Source organism: Gossypium arboreum, chromosome 10 (genome assembly GCF_025698485.1).
Source record: "Gossypium arboreum isolate Shixiya-1 chromosome 10, ASM2569848v2, whole genome shotgun sequence".
In the NCBI taxonomy this organism is placed as follows: Eukaryota; Viridiplantae; Streptophyta; class Magnoliopsida; order Malvales; family Malvaceae; genus Gossypium; species Gossypium arboreum.
Window position 1 is genome coordinate 24,654,074 of NC_069079.1, and position 23,200 is coordinate 24,677,273.

Here is a 23,200-nt window from a genome sequence, read left to right on the forward strand (position 1 = left end):
TTCCCTTTTTCAACTAAAAAGAATTTCTCTGGCCCATCTTCATCCCCCTTTCCATGACTCAAAATAAAAATCAAGCCACATTTAGCTTTTCTTTTAATTTCATTAATTGTTTTATTTTTAAAAAATTACTAGTATTATTTATTGTTTTACGGTGAGCTTTTAATTTTATAAATAATTTATTTAATTAATAGTAGGAATTAATTATTATAGAGTAGTTTAAATTAAAATTTATTATATAATAATTTAAAATTGATTCAAAAGTTAATATGTTTAATTAAAAATAAAAAAGATTTTTTAAAAAAAAGATACAAATACTAAATCAATATGCAAGTAATTGTATAAATCAAATTATTATTATATAAAATAAAAATAAAAATATATCTTATCTCTAATTGAATTTCAAAAATTATTTAAGTGTTTTTTAATATTTGAGTATCTTACATAAATGATATTTTGTTAAAATTGAATTAATATAATAATTTAAATAAAATAAGATATGAATTAAGATAGATACAAAAGCAACTTAAGAAAACAATTAAAACTAAGTAGTCAATTTCATTCTGGTACCATCTGTATTGGCCAGAATGCTTTGTTCGAGTAGTAAATTAGACAATAAATTTTAAGTTCCGTTTCGATGCAAATTTCGATCGGTACCAATTATATTAGTGCATATTAGTTGATTTCATCCATTCCAACCAAATTATGGTGTACCAACCCATAAAAAAATTATTCATTTTGAATTTACTTAATTATGAATTGTTCTATGTATGGTATGGGATGACTTATAGTTCAATTTTTGCAATAAATTTTTTTGTTTACATTTTTATCCTTTTAATGATGAATTTTCGTTTTGAACACCCTTTTTTAATAGTTTGTTTGGTTTTATTTATAGGCTTGGAATTTGAAGTAGTTCAAAAACAAAACAAACCCTAAAAACAAATAAACAAATCACAATCAGAAAAGCAAAATGAAACAAAATAGTAAGACCAGACTCTAGAATCTTCGTCCAAACCCTTCAGTTACCAGAGAAACCAAAAACGCCCAAATCCCTTCCTTGTTCAGACAATCGAAGAAGCAGACATGGGAGGGGGATTGAGGTTTGCCTTCAGACACAAATGTAGTAGAATCCTCAAGCCAGAGACAATAATATAGTCAAGAAGAGCTACGATGGTTGCTGGAAATGATGGTCGGAATCTGCTAACTCACTAACTCTCGACAGTGCATCTTTAACCCATATGTGGTTTTCCAAACTTCTCATCGCCATTGCATGCGCAGCTGAGTTTCCTCCTCTGGCAACAAACTCGAATCGACAAGCTAAGAAGTTCCTTGCTAGAACCCTCACATCCCAGGTAATCGATCTAATATTCGAGTAATCTTCCTTATTTGCTTGAAATTTCTGAATAACGGTCCTTAAATCACTTTCCAACACTACCTGCATGAAGCCCATTTCTTTTGCGAACTAGAGACCATGAAGAATTGCAGTCGCTTCAACCATCACAACCGACTTGACCAAGTCATGAATTCTAAAACCAGAACCTATTGTTTGGACTTCTTCATCTCTAATAATGAATCCTGAAACAACTTTCTATTTTGAAATTGAATACCCTGCATCCACATTTACCTTGACCCAACTTGGAGGTGGAGGGACCCAGTGAATCATGGCTCGAGGGTTGGGATGCTGTAGAGTTGATGAAAGATCCTGATACTCCTTTCTATAACCCCTGATGAAGGTAACATCCTCTTCAATACTTTGCATACTCCTTTGATGTAGAAATTTTATTGAGAGAATACCAAATAGCCTATACTATAATAAAAATCTCTTCTTGTCTTTTGTTGTTTGAAATTTCAAAGAGCTAGTTTAACCACACGGTAAAACTTTCATCTGCAACTTCATTTGGCAATTGAAAATTTAATTTTGACCACACTTGCTTTGCAAACAAGCAATCACGACTTATATGTAAGTTTGATTCACTAAAATCCCGACAATGTGGACAATGATTATCTGTCATTATTCTTCTAAAATGTAAACTCTGAAATGTAGGAATAAAATTTTGACAAAATTTCCACACCAAGATCCAGATTTTTTATGTAACACCCTTAATTTGTCTTCATTGTCGGATTAAAGTTATGGAGTATTACTATACAAAACAAAAACTTTTAACTTTAAAACAGAACAATAATACAATTTAACATTTATTAACCAAGACTCAAAGTAATCATAGCAAACATACACATTTGGACCTTAAATCGAGGCTTTGAGACCCTAAAAAACAATTTGAGAATAATTAGAGACCAATTTGAAACAAATCAAAAAGTTTTGGAAAAAGTTGAAAAAAATTAAAAAACATGGTCACAGGGCCTTGTGGACATGCGAATTATGAGACACATCCTAGCTCGTGTGTCTACCTTTATAACTCACTGACTTGGGTCACACGGTTGTGTCGCAATTCGTGTGCTAGACCGTGTGTGCATTCAAAGTTTGGTGATACGGTCGTGTCGCCAGGTTGTGTAACTCTCTATGATCGTGTGGTTCAACCTGTACCTAAAATTTAAATGACATACGGTCATGTGAGTGGTAGTGTGACAACACGTGTCTCAGGTCGTCTGCTCCTAATTTAGCCTTCAAAACAAGTCATCTCAAATCCTATACTTGCACATCAGGACACACCTTTCCCACATACTTTTATATGACCCAAACACACCCAAACACAATCAAAACATACCAATTTAAGCATCCTATATGTTCTAATTAACATGTCATTCAAAGGCACCACATTTCATATACTAAAACCATTCATGAATAAGATTACAATACCACATTTCAACCATACAACATGGATACAACATATCACTTTTTTTTCAATCTATACCATCACAACTTACCAATTTAGCTAGGCATAACGAACATGACTATATTCAAAAGTTTTAATCATATACAAGCCAAAGACAAAAGGCATTATGCATATCAAGGTTTAGCACAACTCAAAACATTACCATATTGCCAAATTAACAACAATTTTTATACATGTCAAAACACATATCCCACATACACCATTTAGTTAGTTCATTCTTAATTTGTACCGCTTAGCCATTCTTCTTCATAAGACACATAAAAGAGACCAAATTCACCTATTAACACAAGCATATACCAACTAATTTCAAAAGATATGCATACACAAGTAGGTTAAGCATAGGCTCGAAACATATCAAATTAACATACAACCCTATACTTGCCATTTATAACCATTTCAATATATTCATAGGTTACCAAAGTGGATCGATAGATAGTGTGATCGTGCTCTGACATTAATTTCAATTGTTCAAGCGTTTTGATGATCTACAAAACAAATAAAACAACTGTATAAGCAACTAGTGCTTATTGAGTTAGTATAAAGTAAAATTAAACTTACTGAATACATTAAATTAAGCAATCAAGCATAATTTAGCTTAGTAATAGTCCAAGTTTCCTTTTCTATACACAACACTTCACATGGTTAGTTGATGAAGCAATGCACATATAAATTCAACCAAAATATAGTACATAACATTTCAACATTTCCATTTCATAATTCATCATTCATACATGTATAATGAACCATCTTTTTCTTTTAATTACATATATCATTATAATCCAATTCATTATTCAAAATCATGGTTCATTTCATAAATTCATATACTCATTTAAGCTTTTTTTACACGTTGAACCAAATAGAATAATATTGGATATTCGGGAAATGCTCACACATAGTGTGCCTTTTCATGTAACTGTAATCGTATTTTATAGTGATCACACGAGCTGTGAAATGAGCCTGCTCACATGAGCTGTGGGTCAGGATGTTAGCTACTCAATGCTACTCACACGAGCTGTGGACTATCTGCAATAAATGTAGGACCTCAACCATCGGTAGGACATTTAAGGCCAGCACTCGAAACCGTAAAATCTCTAATGACATGTCATTTGTATCCTAAGTATACACGAGGTTCAAATGAGACTTTTACATCTTCAAACCTTTGTTTCCATGAAGTTCGCATTTTTCATACTTAAACTTTAATTCCCTTTCCAATATAATATATTATATAACCATTCATGGAATTTACATATTCTTAAATTCATCAATGGTTCACTTCAATCATTTAATTCAATTAACCACGTAATACATAAATATCAATTCAAAATACACTTACCATAATTATTCAATAGCAATTAACAAATTTACAATTAATGAATTAATCAATATACAAACTTACTTCGATTAGGACGATTGCTAAAATGAAGTTGACAACTAGTTCGAAACTTTAGCTTTTTCTCGAGTTAAATCCAATTTTAGCATTTTATGATCTAAATAATAATTTTCATTAAATTACACCATCCAAATATCTTAAAATAATTAATTTATCTTATAATCCTTAACAATGAAAATTTACAAAATTACCATCAAACTTTATCTTTTATACAATTTAGTCCATAAATTCAAACTTGCAATTTAACAAATTTTAATTAAAATTCAAGCTAGCCAATTTTACCTAATCTTATATTGACCCATTTTATTATCAATTTATAGTATTTTCCTTGAATTTTACCATTTTCATAAATAAGTATATAAATCTTAAAATCATCAAAATTACTTAACAAAATATATCTATTTAACAACCAAGCTTAACAATCTAACATAAAACTTCAAAAACATATTAAACTTATTCATGGCATAATCTATAACAATTAACAGTTTTACAATTTGACCCTTGGGTTAGCTAGATTAAGCTAATACGAGCTCACACACAAATAATTAAAAATGGGACTCGAAAACATACCATGCATGAGATTTTTAATTTAGCTGAAAGTTCATCTTCAAAAATGGTTTTCTTTTGCTTCAAAATCGGTGGAAGAAGACAACTATGGAAGATGACAACATATCATTCTTTTGTTTATGTTATTTTATTATTTAATTATCAATTTACCCTTAGTATATTAACTAAAAACTAACATAACTTTGTCCATAAATGTCCATTACCTATATGCATGGTATATTTACCATTTCAGTCTCTTAACTTGCATTTCCAAAGCCATTTAACCCATTTATCTAATAGAAACTAACTTTTGTAACTTTTATGATTTAGTCTTTTTACTTAATTAACTATTTAAACCTTAAAATTTCTTAACCAAATTTTAATATAACAATAATAACACTCTGTAAATATTTTATAAAATATTTACAAGCTCGATTATAGAAATGAGGTCCCAATACCTCATTTTTAAAATCACTTAACTCTATGGATAAAACAATTGAACCTAATTATTCTTTCAATTAACAAAATCATTAAATCAAATGTCAATAATATTTTACTTGACTCATAAATATTAATTAATAATATTTTTAAACTTTTATGTTAGATTTGTGGCGAAAATCATCCTTTTTAACACTACTGAAAAATAGGTTATTACATTTGATGGGGACTTTAAACTCCAAATTTGTTTATATGAGTTTTGCTCTATTGCATATATATTAGAAGGCTCATTAAGGGTTTTATAACCACTCTTCAATGAGTATATTCCAGAATCCTCATTAAACCATACTAACTTATTAGATTGAGTAGTTAAAGGTATAAGAATACTCAATCAATTTTGCCTCTTCCTAAAAAAAAGTTGAAAAGATTTGTGACCTCAACTATTCGATTCAGGAAGGATTAGGTTACTAACCCAATCCAATTCTGCCACTCGGTTCATAATAATTTTTGTTTGGATTTTACTCGATAACCAGTAGTCCTGCCAAATCACATCTGAATGCCCTGAACCAATCCTCTAATGTAATCTTAAGCTTAACAAAGTTTTGGAACACTATATGCTTCTTTATATTACTGATGGGCTTGATCCTAATGGAGCCTCCAAAAAGTTCAAGTTGTGGCAATATTTTGCACGGATCAGTCTTGCTGTTAAAGAATCAGGATTCTCAAATAATCTCTATCATTTCTTTGCTAACAAAGCAATATTAAACTTTGATAAATCACGAACCTCGATTCCTCCTTCATCTTTTGAATAGCATAATGATTTCCAAGAGCACCAATGGACACCATTTTTCCCAACGTTTTTCTACCACCAAAATTGAGCAATTAAAGCTTCAAGTTCTTTACAAAAAGAACTAGGAAAAAGAAAACATGTCATAGCGTACATAGGAATTACCTATAGCACCACTTCGATAAGGACTTCTCTATCCTCAATAGTCAACATTTTCGAACTCTAGTTGTTCACCCTTTTAATCATTTTTTCCCTTTATCTCCTTAAAAGCTTTCTTTTTATTTCGTCCCACAATTGATAGAAGCCTAAGATATTTTTTTGGGTTAATACTAGAATTCACCCCCAATATTCAACACACGTCTTCCTTGTTTTCCTGGTTCGCATTAGAATTGAAAAAAGTACTAGATTTATCAAAGTTTATTAACTGACCAAAACTGTTTGCATAAATCTTCGATCTGTCTTCGATCCGTCTTTTACTGCCCTAGCCCTTTTTGTCATGGCCTCTCCAAAGATTAAGCTATCATCCACAAAAAGAAAATGAGTGATAAGCGGAGCATGTCTGTTAATGTGAACACCCTTAAGATTGCCATGTGTAAAATCCATTCTTAAAAGGGTCGAGAGTCCCTCATTACATATAAGGAACGAATATGGGTTGATTGGGTCTCCCTAACTAAGACTGCGAGATGGATAGAACAAATCGCCAAATCTTCATTTAAAACTACAAAATAAGAAACTTATTCAACGTATTTCATAATTTTCTGAACCCATATTTAAGAAAAACCTATCTTTTTGAGTATGATATTAATAAAAGGCTACTCCCCTTTATTGTACACTTTACTTATGTCTAATTTCAAGGTGAATAACCTTTCTTTTCCCAATCTCTTCTTTTTCATGGAGTGCAAGTTTTCATAAACTGTTAGGATGTTGTTTGAGATGAGCCTTCTTCGAACAAATGCACTTTGAACTTCACCGATACAACAGTGAAAAATTGATTGGAATTTGTTCACTAGCATCTTGACAATGATTTTGTACAGAATGTTGCATAGACTAATTGGCCTGAATTGAGTCATATATTTATGATTACTTAAAATGCCACATTTGGGTATTGTTCATGTCCATATTCAAATTAAGTAATAGGGGACAATGATCTAAGAATGAATGGGCTAGATGATGCAGCCTATAATTTGGTAATAAATTTCACCATTCAGCATTTGCAACACCTTGATCAATTCTTTCTTGGATGTTGTTTGCTTGAATCCTACCCTTCTTTCAAGTAAACCATTGCTCACAATTGTAACACTTTTAATCCGTATCTGTTGTTGAATTAGGGTTACGGAGTATTACTAAACAATTAGAAACATTTTTAGACCAGATTTTAATGACTCTAATGACTTCGTTAACATTTTATAAATAATATTTACGAGTCGATACAACAAAAATTTGTGGTCTCGAAATCACTATTCCGTCACCACTGAAAATCGGGCTATTACAATTCTCCCCCTTTAAAAAATTTCATCCTTGAAATTGTTACTTGAGTATAGATTCGAATACTGTAGTTTTATTGATTCCTGAGTGTCTCAGATAGCTTCTTCTATACCATGACAATAACATAAGATTTTTGCTAATGATACACATTTATTTTGAACTTCTTTGACTTCTCAAGCTAAAATTTTCACTGGTTCCTCATAATACGTCAAATCTGGCTACAACTCAATCTTACTATGAGTAATCATATGTTAAGGATCAGATTTGTACCGTCTTAGCATTAAAACGTGGAATACATTATGAATCTTCTCTAGTTTAGGAAGAAAAACTAATCTGAAAGCTACAAGGTTGGTTCTTTCAATAATCTCATACGGTCTGATAAATCTCAGACTTAATATCCCTTTTTTGCCAAAATGTAGTACTTTCTTCCATGGAGAAACTTTTAGAAATATTTGGTCACCAAAATCAAATTTTATATCTTTTCTTTTCAAGTCTGTGTACGATTTTAGACGATTAGATGCAGCTTTCAAACAATCTCAAATAATTCAAACCTTGTCATTAGTTTTTTGAATCAAATTATTTCCCACCATTTTGGATTCGATCAATTTAGACAAATAAAATGGTGTTTTACATTTTATTCCGTATAGAGCTTCAAACGGTGCCACTTTTATACTGAACTGATAACTATTATAAGTAAATTCAGTTAACGGTAAAAACTTTTCTAAACTACCTTCAAACTTTAGTATATAACATCATAAGATGTCTTCCAGAATTTGTATTACTAATTCTGGTTGTCCGTTTGTTTGAGGATGAAATGTTACATTAAAATTGAGTTTAGTGCCTAAAGCCTCATGAAGTTTCCTCTAAAATCCCTATGTAAACCTTAGATCACAATTAGAAATAATAGATATCGGAACCTTGAGCAATCTTGCAATCTTTAATACATATAATTTCGCTAATCTCTCAAGTGAGAATTTCGTTCTGACTGGAATAAAGTGTGTCGACTTAGTAAATTTGTCAACAATCATCCATATCAAATCTTTCTTTTTCAGAGTTACAGGTAAACCAGATATAAAATCCATCGTGACTCACTCCCGTAGTAAACCTAACAGTACTTGATGCTCTACTTTTACCTCCTGACAATTTAAATATTTATCTATGAACTTACAAATTTCACGTTTCATACCCGGTCACCAGTACATCTATTTTAGATCACAATACATCTTCATGCTACCAGGATGAATGTAATACATACTACTGTGAGCTTCAGACAAAAATATCACATTTCAAATTTAAATAATTCAAAATACAAATCCTATCATGATAACGCAATGCACCATCGTTATCAATACTATATTCAACAGTCAAATTATTCTGAACCAATTTTTGTTTCATTATCAACTTCGGATCATCAATTTGTAACTTTCGAATTCGTTGTAGGAATAGAGGTTTAGTTCTTAACTCTGCCTATACAGAACCATCTCGATTCATAGCTAAATGAGCTTTGAACGCTTGAAGTGCAAACAATGACGAATTTCAACTATGTGCATTCGTAACTACATTAGCCTTTCTCAAATGAAAATCAATTATTAGATCATATTCTTTTAGTAACTATAACTAATGTCGCTTTCTCAAATTTAGTTCTTTTTGAGTCATTAAATACTTTAGGCTTTTGTGATTCGTAAACATGTGACATTTCTTGCCATATAAATAATGTCTCTAAATCTTCAAATTGAATACATTCGCAACCAATTCAAGATCATAAGTAAGATAATTTCTTTCATGTGGTTTTAACTATTAAGAAGCATATGCTACTACTTTCCCTGCTTACATCAACACACAACCCAAACTGTTGAGAGATGCATCACTATAAATAACATATGCTACCCTAGACTCAGGCTGAGTCAACACTGGAGCTTCTGTCAACATGTTTTTTAGCTGATCAAAACTCTGTTGGCACTTATCAAACCAAACAAACTCGACATTTTTTATAGTAACGTGGTTATCGGTGAAGCAATGATCAAATTTTTTTAACAAAACGACGATAGTAAGCTATTAAACCCAGGAAACTTTGCACTTCAGAAACATTTTTTGGAATTTTCCAATTCATTACGGTAGAAACTTTACTCGGATCGTCTTGAATCATGTTAATTGATACTATGTGACCCAAAGATCTAAACTCGCGAAGCTAAAATTCAGATTTACTGAACTTTGCGTATAACTATTTCTCTCAAAGTCTGTAACACGATTCTCAAGTGTTGAGCATGTTTAGATTTTGTCTTGGAATAGATCAATATATCATCGATAAACACAACTACAAATCTATCCAAATGAGACTGAAAAACCTGATTCATTAAATCCATAAAAGTAGCGGGAGCATTTCTTAACCCAAATGACATCATCAGAAACTCGTAGTGGCTATAACGAGTTTTGAAAGTAGTCTTTGACACATCACAATCTTTAACTCGCAACTAATAATACCCGAATCTAATATCTATCTTCGAGAATACCGTTGTAATATCCCGAAAATTTTTACAGTAAGATATTATCCTTGATATAATAAAATAAGAAAATAAAGTGGCAAAAAGGAAAAATTTTGAGTTATGTCAACATTGAGAAGTATATTATGATTATTTCAAGAAAGGATTAAATTGTAGAAGTGAGAAAAATTTTGTTGCACAAGAGTAAGTACTCAAAATTTGAGGAGTTAAAGTGTAAATATAAAAAAGTTAAAGGATTAATAGTGCAAATGTTTTAAGGGTGGAATGATCTAGAAACTAAGGGAAATGGAGGAATTAGAATTAAATTGAATAGAAAAGAATTATGAGGGATTAAATCATAATTTTATTAAATTATGTGATGATTAAATGATGGAATTTTAAAAGACCATAAAAGGCAAAATGGTCAATTGGAAGAGAGAAATCTAGAAAGTAATGATGATGTTGATATTTTATAATTATTAATTAGATAAATATTATTTTATTAATATTTTAATAAGATATTTTAATAAGATATTTTATTATTATTTAATAAGTATAAAAGGAAAGAAAGATGAAGAATTTTCATCATCTTTTCCATGCAAACCAACGTGAGAAGAAGAGAAAAAGAAAGTTTTGCTTTTTTTACAATTTGGTCTTTTCACAAAAAATTCACTATTTTCACCTAGAAATCTAAAGAATTTTTATAGCCATTAAGAGAGAAAGATCACAAGGAGACTATGGGGAGCTAAAATATTAAGTTGGATTCAAGAAATAGAAACTAGAGGAGAGAGAAAATTAAGTTAAAAATTGAAATCAATGGAACAAGATAAAAACATCATGATTTCAATTAATATTATTGAAAAAACATGGAATTGATGTTAATGAATAGTTTTCTTATATATGGGCTTATGTTCTTGATATGTTAGTGAAGAGAATAAGAGAAAGTAATAAGAAATAATGTAGAGAAAGAAAATAAGGGTGTTATAAATATGGTAAATAAACATATTGTACTAAAACAGTTTTGGACAGTAGCAGTACGCTAACTTTGAAAAATCACCATAAATTGTGAAAATCGAATTAGAGGATGAACAAAATATGAAATTAAAGCTTATTGAGTCTAGTTTCTTATAGATGAAACGGTATAAGCAATGGAATTGTGAATTGTGAGATATAATAAATTTAGTGAGATAATGTCAGAATGATTTCGGATTTATTTGTTCCAACTTTGTAAAATCATCAAAAATTAGAGAAAAATAATTAAGGGCTTAAATTTATATGTTTAAAATTTTTAATGAGTCAATTTTCAAAAGAAATAAGCGGGAACATCATCTGAATCTCGTACGATGAGATAATTAATTCTTAGTGAGGAAGGATCAGAACTGTCAGACAACATAACATGAGTAACTTTAAAGAATAAATTGTACTTATTGGTTAAATTAAAAATTCTAAAAATTTTATGGTAAGAAGATATGCGAGTCTAGTTTCAGGAAAAATTAACGAATTATAATTTGGAGTTCTGTATTTTAAGATAAAAATAATTCAGTGACTATGATACGAATAGATAGCTTTGAATATACATATAAGTCAATAGTGAAATTATAGATAATGTTACTTATAAACATGATATATGTCAAGGATGTGGAATGAAGAGGAGGAGGAAAATATATATGAATATTCAACTAGCATGACTAATTTGCATTTTTAGGCTCAGAAATTAAATTGAATAAAAGTAAAATTTTATGGATGATTTTGTAAAAATGTCAAAAGTGACCAAATTGCATGAAATAGATTATGTTATTATTTAAATTACACAATTGAATGAAATTATTAATTTAGATCAAAATCGGGTGAAAACATGTTTTAGGGATTAAATTGAAAAGTGTTGAAATTATAAAAAATTTTGTTATTTTATAAAATTCATGGGCTGTTATCAATATATATAAGAATTATTAGGCTCAAAACAAGGATTAAATTACAAAAATTTTATTTTTTGAGCAGAAGGATGAAATCGTCATTAACGAAAAGTTCAGGGGTAAAATTGTAATTTTACCTACAACATTAATTAAACGTATCAGAATATGAAATAAATAAAATAATGATCAAATTTATTTATAAAGATCCGGGTGGCTCAAATATGAGACTTGAACGTGGAAAAGAAAAGTTTTCGGATTAGTGAAATTATAAACATGAATAAGCAACAAAGTAGGTTCGTGCAACTTGAATTGAATTATTGAATGTTTGAATTGTATATTTATGTGGCATGAATGTGAATTGGATGTTTAATATATGTTTTAGGCTTCGAAGGCACAATAAAGGGACGTTATGATTATTTTTAGAATATGAATAATAAATAATTCAGAATTATCTGAAATTATTCAGTAAACTCTGGTAATACCTCATACCTTATTCCGGCAACAGATACGGGTAGGAGGTGTTACAACCGTGACACATTTTAATTGATCAAATAAAACATCAATACGTGGCAATGGTACTTATTCTTTATTTTGACTTTATTCAACTTTTTGTAGTTTATACACAATCCTAAGGAGCTGTCTTTCTTTTTCACAAATAACACGGGTACACCCTAGGGAGATATGCTCGGTCGAATAAACTTTTGTCTAATAACTCTTGCAACTGTACTTTCAACTCTTTTAACTTAACTAGTGTCATATGATACGGTGATATCGATATCAGTATAGTTTGTGGAACCAAATCAATCACAAACTCAACTTCACAATCAGGAGGCAAACCCAGTAATTTTTCAGGAAACGCATCAATAAACTCATTAACAACTGGTAGCTGATCTAACTTCAATTCTGAATATCTAATATCAAGTATATATGCTAGAAATGCTTAATTTTTCCTTTATGTATCAATCTATGTGCAGATATAGCTAAAATAACTCTAGTGATTCTATTCGGTATGTCAGATTCAACTGAAATCATTTCTCTCATCTGGCAATTCAAATTAATCTGTTTCTGTCTACAATTTAACACAACATCATATGACCTTAGTCATCCCATTCCCAGACTAATATCAAATTCATGAAATGATAATAACATCAAACAGGAAAGTCACAGTACAATATTTACAGTAGATAGTTTTGACATACCAAAATAACCATTATACTTTAACCCATTGAATTATAACTTGAATATCAACTCAGTTAATTCGAGAAATAGGCCCTTATTCGATACCAACGTAGTGCAACATATGAGTAAGTTGATCTAATATTACTCAGTCTATGTACAATAAATAACGTTAAAGAAATAGAATATGCTAGGAATGTTATCAGGCACAGTAGTTCTAAATCTAGCAACTGTGTCTTCGGTCCCACAACATTTAATTCTAGTATTATTACTCTGACCAGAGCGTTTTCTTTTATGAGATATATAAATTGTTTAACATTAAAGAAATCCCAATTAATCTCGTCTCTCAGTACCACCACTGTTAATGTAGACTACCAATTATAATCCCTGTCTATTTACCAAAGACATAACGAATCTGAAATAATCATCAAGGAAGCAAACCATATTTTCAAAATTCCTTGGGTGATTTCGAGCCAGTATCCAACTCTAGTTGGGTTTTCATCGGTTGACTTCTGAATTCTTCAACACTGTACCCTTTAATTTATGAAATAAGAACCGTTGAACTTTTTAAATCTATTAAGCACCCAAAGATACCATAGGAAACATATCATGAGGGTAAAAGTTGTAAGGCCATTGAATTGGTTCGCACCAGCTTTGTAAACCACTAGCTCATTATATCAAATGACATTATGACTTCACTATCAAACATTTACAAAATTAGTAAACTATAACTTGCTTCCTATTTGGAATCTAGAATTTTACTATCAGGCATTTGCAAAATTGGTAATCTATAATTTACTTCTAGTTTAGAAGTCGAAATTTTACCATTTACCTTTTATCTCATCAAGATCAATATGATAAAAGTCTATTAACATTCATCATCTATAAGAAAAACAAGGGTTAGATCGGATCAATCAGTTTACACTATCACATGTTTATATGACATGTAATTCTAGACATTACACACGCTACGTTCAGTCCAAGAATCGACTAAATCTGGCTCTAATACAACTAAATGTAACACCCCTAACTCATTTCTATTGTTAAATTAGGGTTACAAAGTATTACTAAACAATCAGAAGCATTTTTGGACCAAATTTTAATACAACTCTAATGATTTTGTAAAATTTAATAAATAATATTAATGAGTTGACACGATAAAAATTTGTGATCCTGAAATCACTGTTCCGTCACCACTAAAAATCGGGCTATTTCAATCATAACCTAGATAAATTAGTGGACAGTTGAATAAAACATCTTGGAATTTGCGTATTTGACTCTTGCTTCGGATTAGCCCTCATTTTTCTCCGAACAATAGTAAGGGGACACGTGGACAGTTGTTTAAAAATCGCAACAAATTCCATGAAGCCTCCCTAAGATTTTCCTTAAGTGCACCATAGAAACTAGTACACCTCAATGCCTTTTCTTCTAAATCTTCATCTATCATTATATTAATGTACTTTCTCGAAAACAAACGGATGGACACTTTACAGTTATTTCAGCTTATGGACAAACCTCCACTTCTCCCATTCGAATCAATATCAATCACATTTTGAAAACCACACGTTCTTCTTATCACAGCCATATGAAAACTTTGTAGTTTTGTCTCAATAAAAAAAAAAAACCACAGAGGGATTTATATCTCTCAATGCATGCCAGAGACGATGAACTATTTGAGGCTTTCCCAAACCCTGAACATTCAAAATTATGAGTTTCATTGTGTCCAGTTTGCCAGTTTGACAAGGCCTGCCGATTTATTAAGAGTTGGAACTTGTGTTAGGTTACCAAGGGCTTCATTTGAATCAACTGTAGTAAACTCCTGAAGCATTTGACTAAATGCGGGGACTTTTTAACCCATTAACTTGTTTTATTAGGATATTTTTTTTTCAAAAATTGCTATTTCCTTATCAGAAGTGTTCATGCAATCGTTGTTAATTTGGCCCATCTCACCCACCTTTAATGGGGCTGGAATTGAAGAAACATTTTCTTTTCTTTTATTGATTGCGGAAAATTTGAAAGAATTCCTACATTTACTCATTGATTCATAGGAACATGTTGTGATGTCCCAAGATTTCTCCCTTCCAATTTGTTTGTAGAGTTTCCATAATTTGAAATTCTATTAGCATCGTCCTCCACTAGCCACCTACTCCTCCATGCCGCATCTTTTATTGGTTGTGCGCATAGTGAAATATCCCATTGGAACTCATATTCTTGCCTCGGATGAAGAGCGATAATCGAACAAAAACTTTCACCATGACTTAGTTTGCTACATAAGAAAACATGAGTTTTTTATACTCAAAACGCACATAAACACATGCACCATTTGGGAGAGTGAGCTTTTTTTTTTTAAACTGTTTTCTTACATCAATTCACACCCTTAACCTCATTATCCTCTTATACCTCAATTGAATAGCCGATGCATCATTTTCCAAGAAAGCCCTAATAAAACTTCCCAACTACTTTGCAACTACCTTAGACATAAAACTATGTAGGAGATTATAGATAAGCATCTAAAAATCTACCTAATATAATTGGATAGTCATTGGGTCTTCCCCTTCATATAACCGATGCAACACTAGTAAATGGGAATTAAAATTCCAGGGCCATTCTTTTCAATTCGATCAACATCGACTTCAAAATATAGACGAAATAAGAATTTACCATCTCCTAGATCTAAAATGGAAACTCCCCTTATTGGATGCCAAACATTTTTCAACATTGTTCTCATTGCTTGAAAGTTAACTGCACTTGAAGTAAGGAACATTCCCACAAAACAATTTGCATAAGAAGTCTCTTGATCAGATGATTACACCCCCAGCTGAATGGTTTATTCCTCTTCATCTTCTATTGGTAATCTTGCTATAAATTCCTCCATTTTTTGTCAATGAGAAAGTAAACGTGGACAGATTTTTTCCGAGACAATAAATCTGGAAAAACAATAACAAAATGTGCTAACGAGAGCAAAAGAACATGTCAAAAGATAGAGAGAACTCATTTTGAACCTTCTTAAAGAATATTTTATATAATTGATGAATATTTTATATTCAAAATTTATTTAATTTTATTATTTGTAAATATTTTTATATAAATATATCAAAGATTCTTTTAAAATAATTATAAATTCAAAGCAATACACCAAAACAAATTAATATTGATACCTATAAGTACCTTAATTAAAACACTTCATGAAATGAAGAATAATATAAACCCTTTAATAATTTGATGGGTTTTACTCAGTTTATAAAAGAATGGGAATTGAAAAGAAATTAAGTTATGATTAGTTAATTTTATTTATAAATTAAAATATCTATTTAATTCTATAAATTAAGAAATTATTATTTAGTAAAATTTAATTTAAAATTAATTTTACTATTGAATAAATAAATTAATTAAAAATTGTAACTTTTTAATTTATTAATAATTTGTTTTATACAATTACTTGAAGATTGATTTATTATTTGTGTCCTGTTATTTCGATTTTTATTTTTATTTTTGATGATACAGAATAACTTCTTAATGAATTTAAAGTTTGTATTTAATTATAAATTATTATCATAAATTAATTTTAATATAAAATTAAAATCTCTACATAATTGTAAATTATTATATAATAAAATTTAAATTAAATTAATTTTTATAATAATTAATTTTGATATTAAATAAATAAATAAATTATAAAATTAAAAGCAAACCGTAAAAAAAAAATTCTTTTAATAAACATATATAAAAATAACAAACATGGGTACTGTAATAAAGCACTGTACATGTGCTTAGCTCAGCAGCCAACACCTGTCTTTTCTTTTGCAAATGCTTTCAAATTTTTTCAAAAAAACATTTAAATCCTTGGTTTTCTTTTTTGCACTCATTTGGGTAATTAAAATTTCAAAATGCATGAAAAAGGTCCTCAAATCTTTTCAAAAAATAATTAAGCCCAGTTAAGTACTTCAACTTTTAAAATGCATTAAAACGACTCTTAAACTTTTTCAAAAAGTAATTAAGCCCTTATTTAAAAAAATATATAAAAATTATAATCAATAAAAGTTATAAATATTATTAAATTTTAATAAAAATTAGAAAAAATAAGAAAAATATATAGAAATATAAAAATTATAAAATTTTATAAAGTTGTAAGAAATTTATACAAAATGTAAAGAAATATTAATTTTGTAAAGAAATTATAAAATTATTGTACCAAAAGAAATATTTTATAATTTTTCTTTAACTTTTATTGATTTTTATTAATTTTATTATTTTTGTCACATGTCATGCTAAGTTACGACACATGATGACTTTAATTGAAAAATTAGCTGTTAACTTTAACAATCAACAGTTAAATTTAATTGTTAAAGGGCTTTTAGATGCATTTTATAATTTTTATGAATTGTATAATATTTTAATTTATTTTTTACTTTTTACAATTTTATAAAAAATTTCTAATTTTAATAAAATTTAATAATTTTTCTAAAATTTATTATTTTTATTTTTATAATTGTTTTCTAATTTTTAATAAGAGTAGGGGCTTAATTGCATTTTTGAAAAAATTGAGTGTTTTTATGCATTTTAAAATTTAAGTACCCAATTGAGTTAAAAAAAGGATTTAATTGCTTTTTTGAAGAAATTTGAGGTCTTTTTAATGCATTTTGAAAGTTTAAGTGCTCAATTGAGTGTAGAAAAAAGGAGGGCTTAATTATTTTTTTGAAAAAGTTTGAGAGCTTTTATACTTTTAATTTTATTTTATGGAAGGGCTTGCTGGATGGCTGGGAATGAGAGAAAAGGAAAAGAGAAGGAAGGAATGGAAAAAGAGAAGGGAAGGAAAGAAAAGGAAAAGAATAAAATAAAAATTGTGTTTTTTATTAATCTCAAAATTTTAAAAGAATAATTATAAATAAATTTTAAATTATTTTTCTACGTAATCTATCTTAAAAAATCATTTATTAAAAATTTATTTTATTTTAAAATAATATAATTAAATTGATTTAAAAATTTCTTCAATCTAATTATTAAAAATATAATATAAAATAATTTAAATATTTAATTTAAAAAATAACAGTGATAGTGAAATTAAATATTATAGCGAAAAAAAAATTAAACACATCACATTAAAAAAATACTAGATCAAAAATACCTTAGAAAGTTGAAATTTAATCTCCATTTACAAGACACTTTAAGATTTATAAATGGTAACGGTTTACTTACCATTTTTTTTATGATATAATGTATTTAAATAGTTAGTTTTAGATTAATTATATATGGATAGAGAATAATGAGTATTTATATCTTGCCTAAATATAAATTTATTTATTTTCATATATTTAAAATTATTGCTTTAGGCGTTAATTTACATTTGAATCCTATCCAATCTTAAATAATTATAGTATATTTTAATTTTTGATAAAAATAAAATAATTTTAGTTTAATAAAATTTATTTTTAATACAAATAAAATAAAAAAATTGAAAATCCCTTGTGTATATAATTATGGTTGGAGCCCTACTCATGGTGACTTGATTGAATTGAGAGAAGCTGTAGGTATTATTGCGGGGCAATCCATTGGAGAACCGAGAACGCAACAGACATTAAGAACTTTTCATACAGGCGGAGTATTTACAGGGGTGCTGCAGAACATGTATGAGCCCCTTTTAATGGAAAAATCAAATTCAATGAGGATTTAATTCATCCTACAAGCACACTTTACGGGCATACTGCTTTTTTATGTTATCTGGACTTGTATGTAATTATTGAGAGTGAAGATATTATACATAAAGTGACTATTCCACCAAATACTTTTCTTTTATGACATTAATGCCGAAAACAAAAACGTGTTCCTAACAAAAGCCGGCCTTTAAAAGGAAGCGCTAACCTATTTTCAGCGCATGCCGATGACAAGTGGCCTTTATAAAAATTGTCTTTGCTAGCCGGTGCTGGTGCATGGTTCTGTTGAATCAGTTTAGTGGGTTGTGCACTCTACCTCTGGTGGTCAATGCTAATGCTGCTGTCAGTATTTCCGCCCTGAAATTCGTAGTAATGCTTATGCTGCTTGTAAATGCGTGGATACTCCTCAAGTGCCTTTCGTTGCTGATGCTAAGGCGGTTCCTGCATTGGAGACTCCTCAAGTTTCAGTGTTTGCTGATACTAGGCTGTTCCTAAGTTGGAGGCTCCTCATGCTCCGGCATTTGCTGATCCTAAGGCTGTTCTTGCGTTGAAGGCTTCTCAACTTGTGCAGGTTCTTCAAGTACAAGAATCAATTGATAATATTCTGTCAATGTTTTGGAGATTATCACTGAAGAGGATGCTTTGCTTGCTCATGTCGTGACAGAGGTCAAATGACTTAATGATTCTTTCTTCAGGACTGGTCAAGTTTCTAATGATAATATTTTATTCATGTTAGCACCCTTCTCAGAAACCAATTTGAACAAAATGTTGTATTGGATCCCTTTGAATAAAGATATTATAAGATATATATTCAACTAGTCTGCATTTGGTCAATGTTCTTTGATGAGTTTGTTTTATCATTAGGAATTTAAGTTTTAGCAAGCAATGTTTTATAGCCTAAACTGATATAGGTTGATATAATGTTTGAATGGATGCATCAGTTGAATAATATATGCTTTGGATGAATGCATCATAATTCGCTTTGGCTGTTTGGAAATGTGTTTTTAAGGTTTAAAGATATTCTTGAATTCGGTTTTCTACTGCATTTTTTCAGCTGTTTTATTTTTTATTCTTTTATCTATAGTGGATAGAAAAATAAGACGGCAAGTACAAAGCATAAGCCTGGCTCGAATATACAAGATTTCAAAAATTTCTCTGGACCATGGATATCTACATATAACTAGCTAAAAATAAATAAAAATAAAACAGGGCGGCTAGAAATATGCTGCAATTTCTAGAAATATATGCAGTACCGGCGTCAACATCAACCCGGTCACAACTCTCAAGGATCAACGTTGTTTTTTCCAATTTAGTTTCTTAGTAGACTGCTAGCTAAACAACTTATGCCGGCAAAATCAACTCTTAAAAGTTATTATGTACATATCGCTCTCTATATATAGATATAATATTACAAAGCTAATTAACACCGGACTTCCCTCTTTCAGTCAACCCCAGAAGATGTCCATGTTTCAGCTCTTCCTTTTTCAACTTTCCGGAATTCTGCTCTTATCACAGCAATTTTGCTGTAAGTATCTGTTGGCATATATAAGCTTGGATTACATAGTATTGGTTTCCTAGAACTAGCAGCATGTTCTAAATTCATTGTCTGATATGATTCAGATGGCAAAGTGATGATGGAGTACATTGGAGCAACAGGCGTACCCGTGAAACTGGAGGCTGTTCCAGTGGAAGAAGGCATTGATTTCCACTTCATACTTAGTTTCGCCATCGATGCCGATCCCTCCGGCAATACCCAGAACGGAAAATTCTCACCATATTGGGCAGACACATTAACCCCAGAATCAGTTGCAGCAATGAAGAAAAGCCACCCCAATGTGAAAGCCTTGGCCAGTCTTTCAGGGTGGAGCTTAGGGGACAAAGTCCTCCGGTGGTACACCCCTGACGACACCCAACAATGGATATCCAATGCCTTCTCATCATTGTCATCGATGGCCCAACAGTACCATCTCGATGGCATCGACATCGACTATGAAAACTTCCCAAGACCCAACTCAAGTTTTGCTTATTGCATAGGTGAACTCATCACTCTCTTGAAGAACCAAAGTGTCATTTCTGTAGCCACCATTGCTCCTTACCATAAAACAACAGCACCCTACATTGAACTATTTGAGAATTACGGAGATGTGATCGACTTCGTCAACTATCAGTTCTACACTGATAAGGTTAGGAAACCCAAATCTTACGTGGAAGCTTTCAAGATTCGAGCCGGACAATTCGATAAGGAAAAGCTATTGCCTAGCTATGAAGTTAATGGAAGGGGGATTCAAGGTGATGCATTTTTTGACGCCTTAAGTCTTTTGGAAGACGATGGATTTGGTGTTAATGGAGTTATGATATTCTCTGCTGATGCTTCTTCCTCCAATGACTATTACTATGAGAGGAAATCTCAAGATTTCTTGCTGAATTCCACGGTATCTGTGTGAAATTTTATTTGTTCTGCAATTACTATTAGTTATTTACGATGTATTTGGTCATTGATTAGTTGTAATGAAAATAAATTTATTTATTTGTAATATTTATAAATAAATATTTTAATATATCTTTATTGTTATCAACTAAAATAAAATAAAAACCTAAAAACCACATTAATTTTTTTTTGAAGTGTTGGGATAACTATTTGATTTAAAATTTTAGGGTAAACTACTAAAATAGTTATTTTTGTTTACCTCAAGTTACATTTTAGTCACTTATGTTTGAAATGTTACGTTTTAGTCACTTGCTGATGGTCATTAAACTAACTATAAATACGATTAAGGCAAGCACACCTATCAAACAATAGTATAGTTATGGTGAGTAGGGAATATCGTATCCACGAGGACTAAAAGTACTAGTAATTACCGTCTTTCTATTATTTAGCCGACAAATTGGGGTGATTGTTTTTAATCTAAATTTACTAATCTAATTTAACTAAAAACGCAACAAAGAATGAAATAGGAAAATAATCGAAGATAACAAATGAGAAAGACAATAGTCAGGAAAGAATTCACCTAAACTTCACCTAGTATTATGAATCTGAATTAAACAATTTAGTCACTTGCGTTTTGATTCGTAGAAATTCTTAAATTATGTTAATATCTCTTTCGAGAGTAAGAATAACTGACTCTAGGTTGATTAATTGAAATATCTTTCTAATTAAAACCTCTATCATCGCATTAACTCGATCTATGGATTCTCCTATTAGATTTGACTCTAATTCGGTAGATTTATGTCGTCCTATTTCTAGGATTGCATGCAACTCCACTCAATTATTCCAGATCTACTCTTAAACAGAGACTTTTGCTTCACTAAAATAAGCACATTAAACATGAATTAATATCCAGGAAATATTAAAACAAGAAATAAGCATACATAATTGAGAACAAGAATCAAGTATTTATCATGTAAATCAGAAATCAAATAATAAGATTCATCATAGGTTTCATCCTCCCTAAGTATGTAGGGAATTTAGTTCATAATTCTGAATAGAAACATCTCAAAGTTAGGATAACTACAAGACATAAAGAAACTCAATAAAACTTCGAAAGAAATTCAATGGAGATCTTCGATCTTGAGGGAGATCTGCTTCCAAGTTGATTCTGATGGCATTCTTCGAGTGTTTTCTTCGATCTTCTCTGATTGCCCCTTATGTCTTCTTTTAATTGGTATTTATAGACTTTAGAATGCTCAGAAAGTCTAAAAATTGGACTTCTCTGTGTATTTGGGCAGTAGGGTGTGAAATAGATGCCCAGGCCATGTAGATCCTGAAAACAGTTCTATTTGTCCGATTTTGGCTCGTTTTTGCTCCTTTCGCTCCAAATTACTCTTCTAAGTATAGAAACATGAATTTAAAGGATTAGGAGCATCAAATTCACTAATTTTTATAATTAATCATCCAAAAATGCATTAAGAATAAGATTAAAATATGTTACTTTTATAGCTTATCACTTACGTTATCGTGTTATAACATTTTAGTTATTGAGCCATTAATTGCTGTAAACAGTATAATAGTAAGCTGACGTTGCATGTTAAATCATTATTTTAAACAGAAATTTTAGGTTAAATTGTACAATTGGTCCCTATATATTTTTCATTTTGAACAATTTAATTTTTTCTTTTATGTTTTTTAACTTTTTTTTTCCATTCTCTTTTGTTTCATTCTCTATTTCCCTCCCTTCTCCATTTCCTTTAACATAGTTTTTCTATATTTTCCATTTGTTAAAACTAGTCCTTATACTTTTATTTTGGTATTGGGTATTTCCTATACATTCCATTTAATCTTCCTTTTGATTAGTTTTTAATATGTTTTCAACTTAGGGTAACAATTTTGTATTGATCGTCAATGAAAACCCAAAATATAGATTTTTTTTAATCTTTTTTTGCTTATTATAGATAATTGTGAATTGAGGTTTATGATATTTTACGGTTATTGTTGAAGCTATCCAAAGGATCCAAGAATGGATTATTGTGATACTTTTATAAAAT

The 23,200-nt window shown here is 30.0% G+C and overlaps 1 protein-coding gene and 1 long non-coding RNA gene across 4 annotated transcripts; both read left to right on the top strand.

The window, feature by feature from the left end:
* The first annotated feature begins 859 nt into the window (after positions 1 to 859).
* LOC108489145 (uncharacterized) lies at positions 860 to 19,552 on the top strand. Of its 3 annotated transcripts, none has more exons than XR_001871910.2 (3): positions 860 to 1,349; positions 1,443 to 1,730; positions 18,590 to 19,552. It is a non-coding gene; the product is annotated as an uncharacterized LOC108489145 (long non-coding RNA). The 3 variants fall into 3 exon arrangements; XR_001871908.2 differs by having other exon boundaries at positions 18,596 to 19,552; XR_008272449.1 differs by lacking the exon at positions 18,590 to 19,552 and adding an exon at positions 3,785 to 4,008.
* A 570-nt stretch (positions 19,553 to 20,122) lies between these two features.
* LOC108488336 (chitinase 2-like) lies at positions 20,123 to 21,267 on the top strand. The gene is made up of 2 exons (XM_017792618.2): positions 20,123 to 20,243; positions 20,339 to 21,267. Exons 1-2 carry the CDS (start codon positions 20,177 to 20,179, stop codon positions 21,160 to 21,162), a joined length of 891 nt encoding a protein of 296 aa, XP_017648107.1. The 5' UTR covers positions 20,123 to 20,176; the 3' UTR covers positions 21,163 to 21,267.
* Positions 21,268 to 23,200: the final 1,933 nt, after the last annotated feature.

Excerpts from the sequence above, each read along its gene's own strand:
- LOC108488336 (XM_017792618.2), top strand. The coding sequence starts at position 20,177 with ATGTCCATGTTTCAGCTCTTCCTTTTTCAACTTTCCGGAATTCTGCTC. Across the intron at positions 20,244-20,338 it reads CTTATCACAGCAATTTTGCT|ATGGCAAAGTGATGATGGAG; the intron begins GTAAGTATCTGT and ends GATATGATTCAG.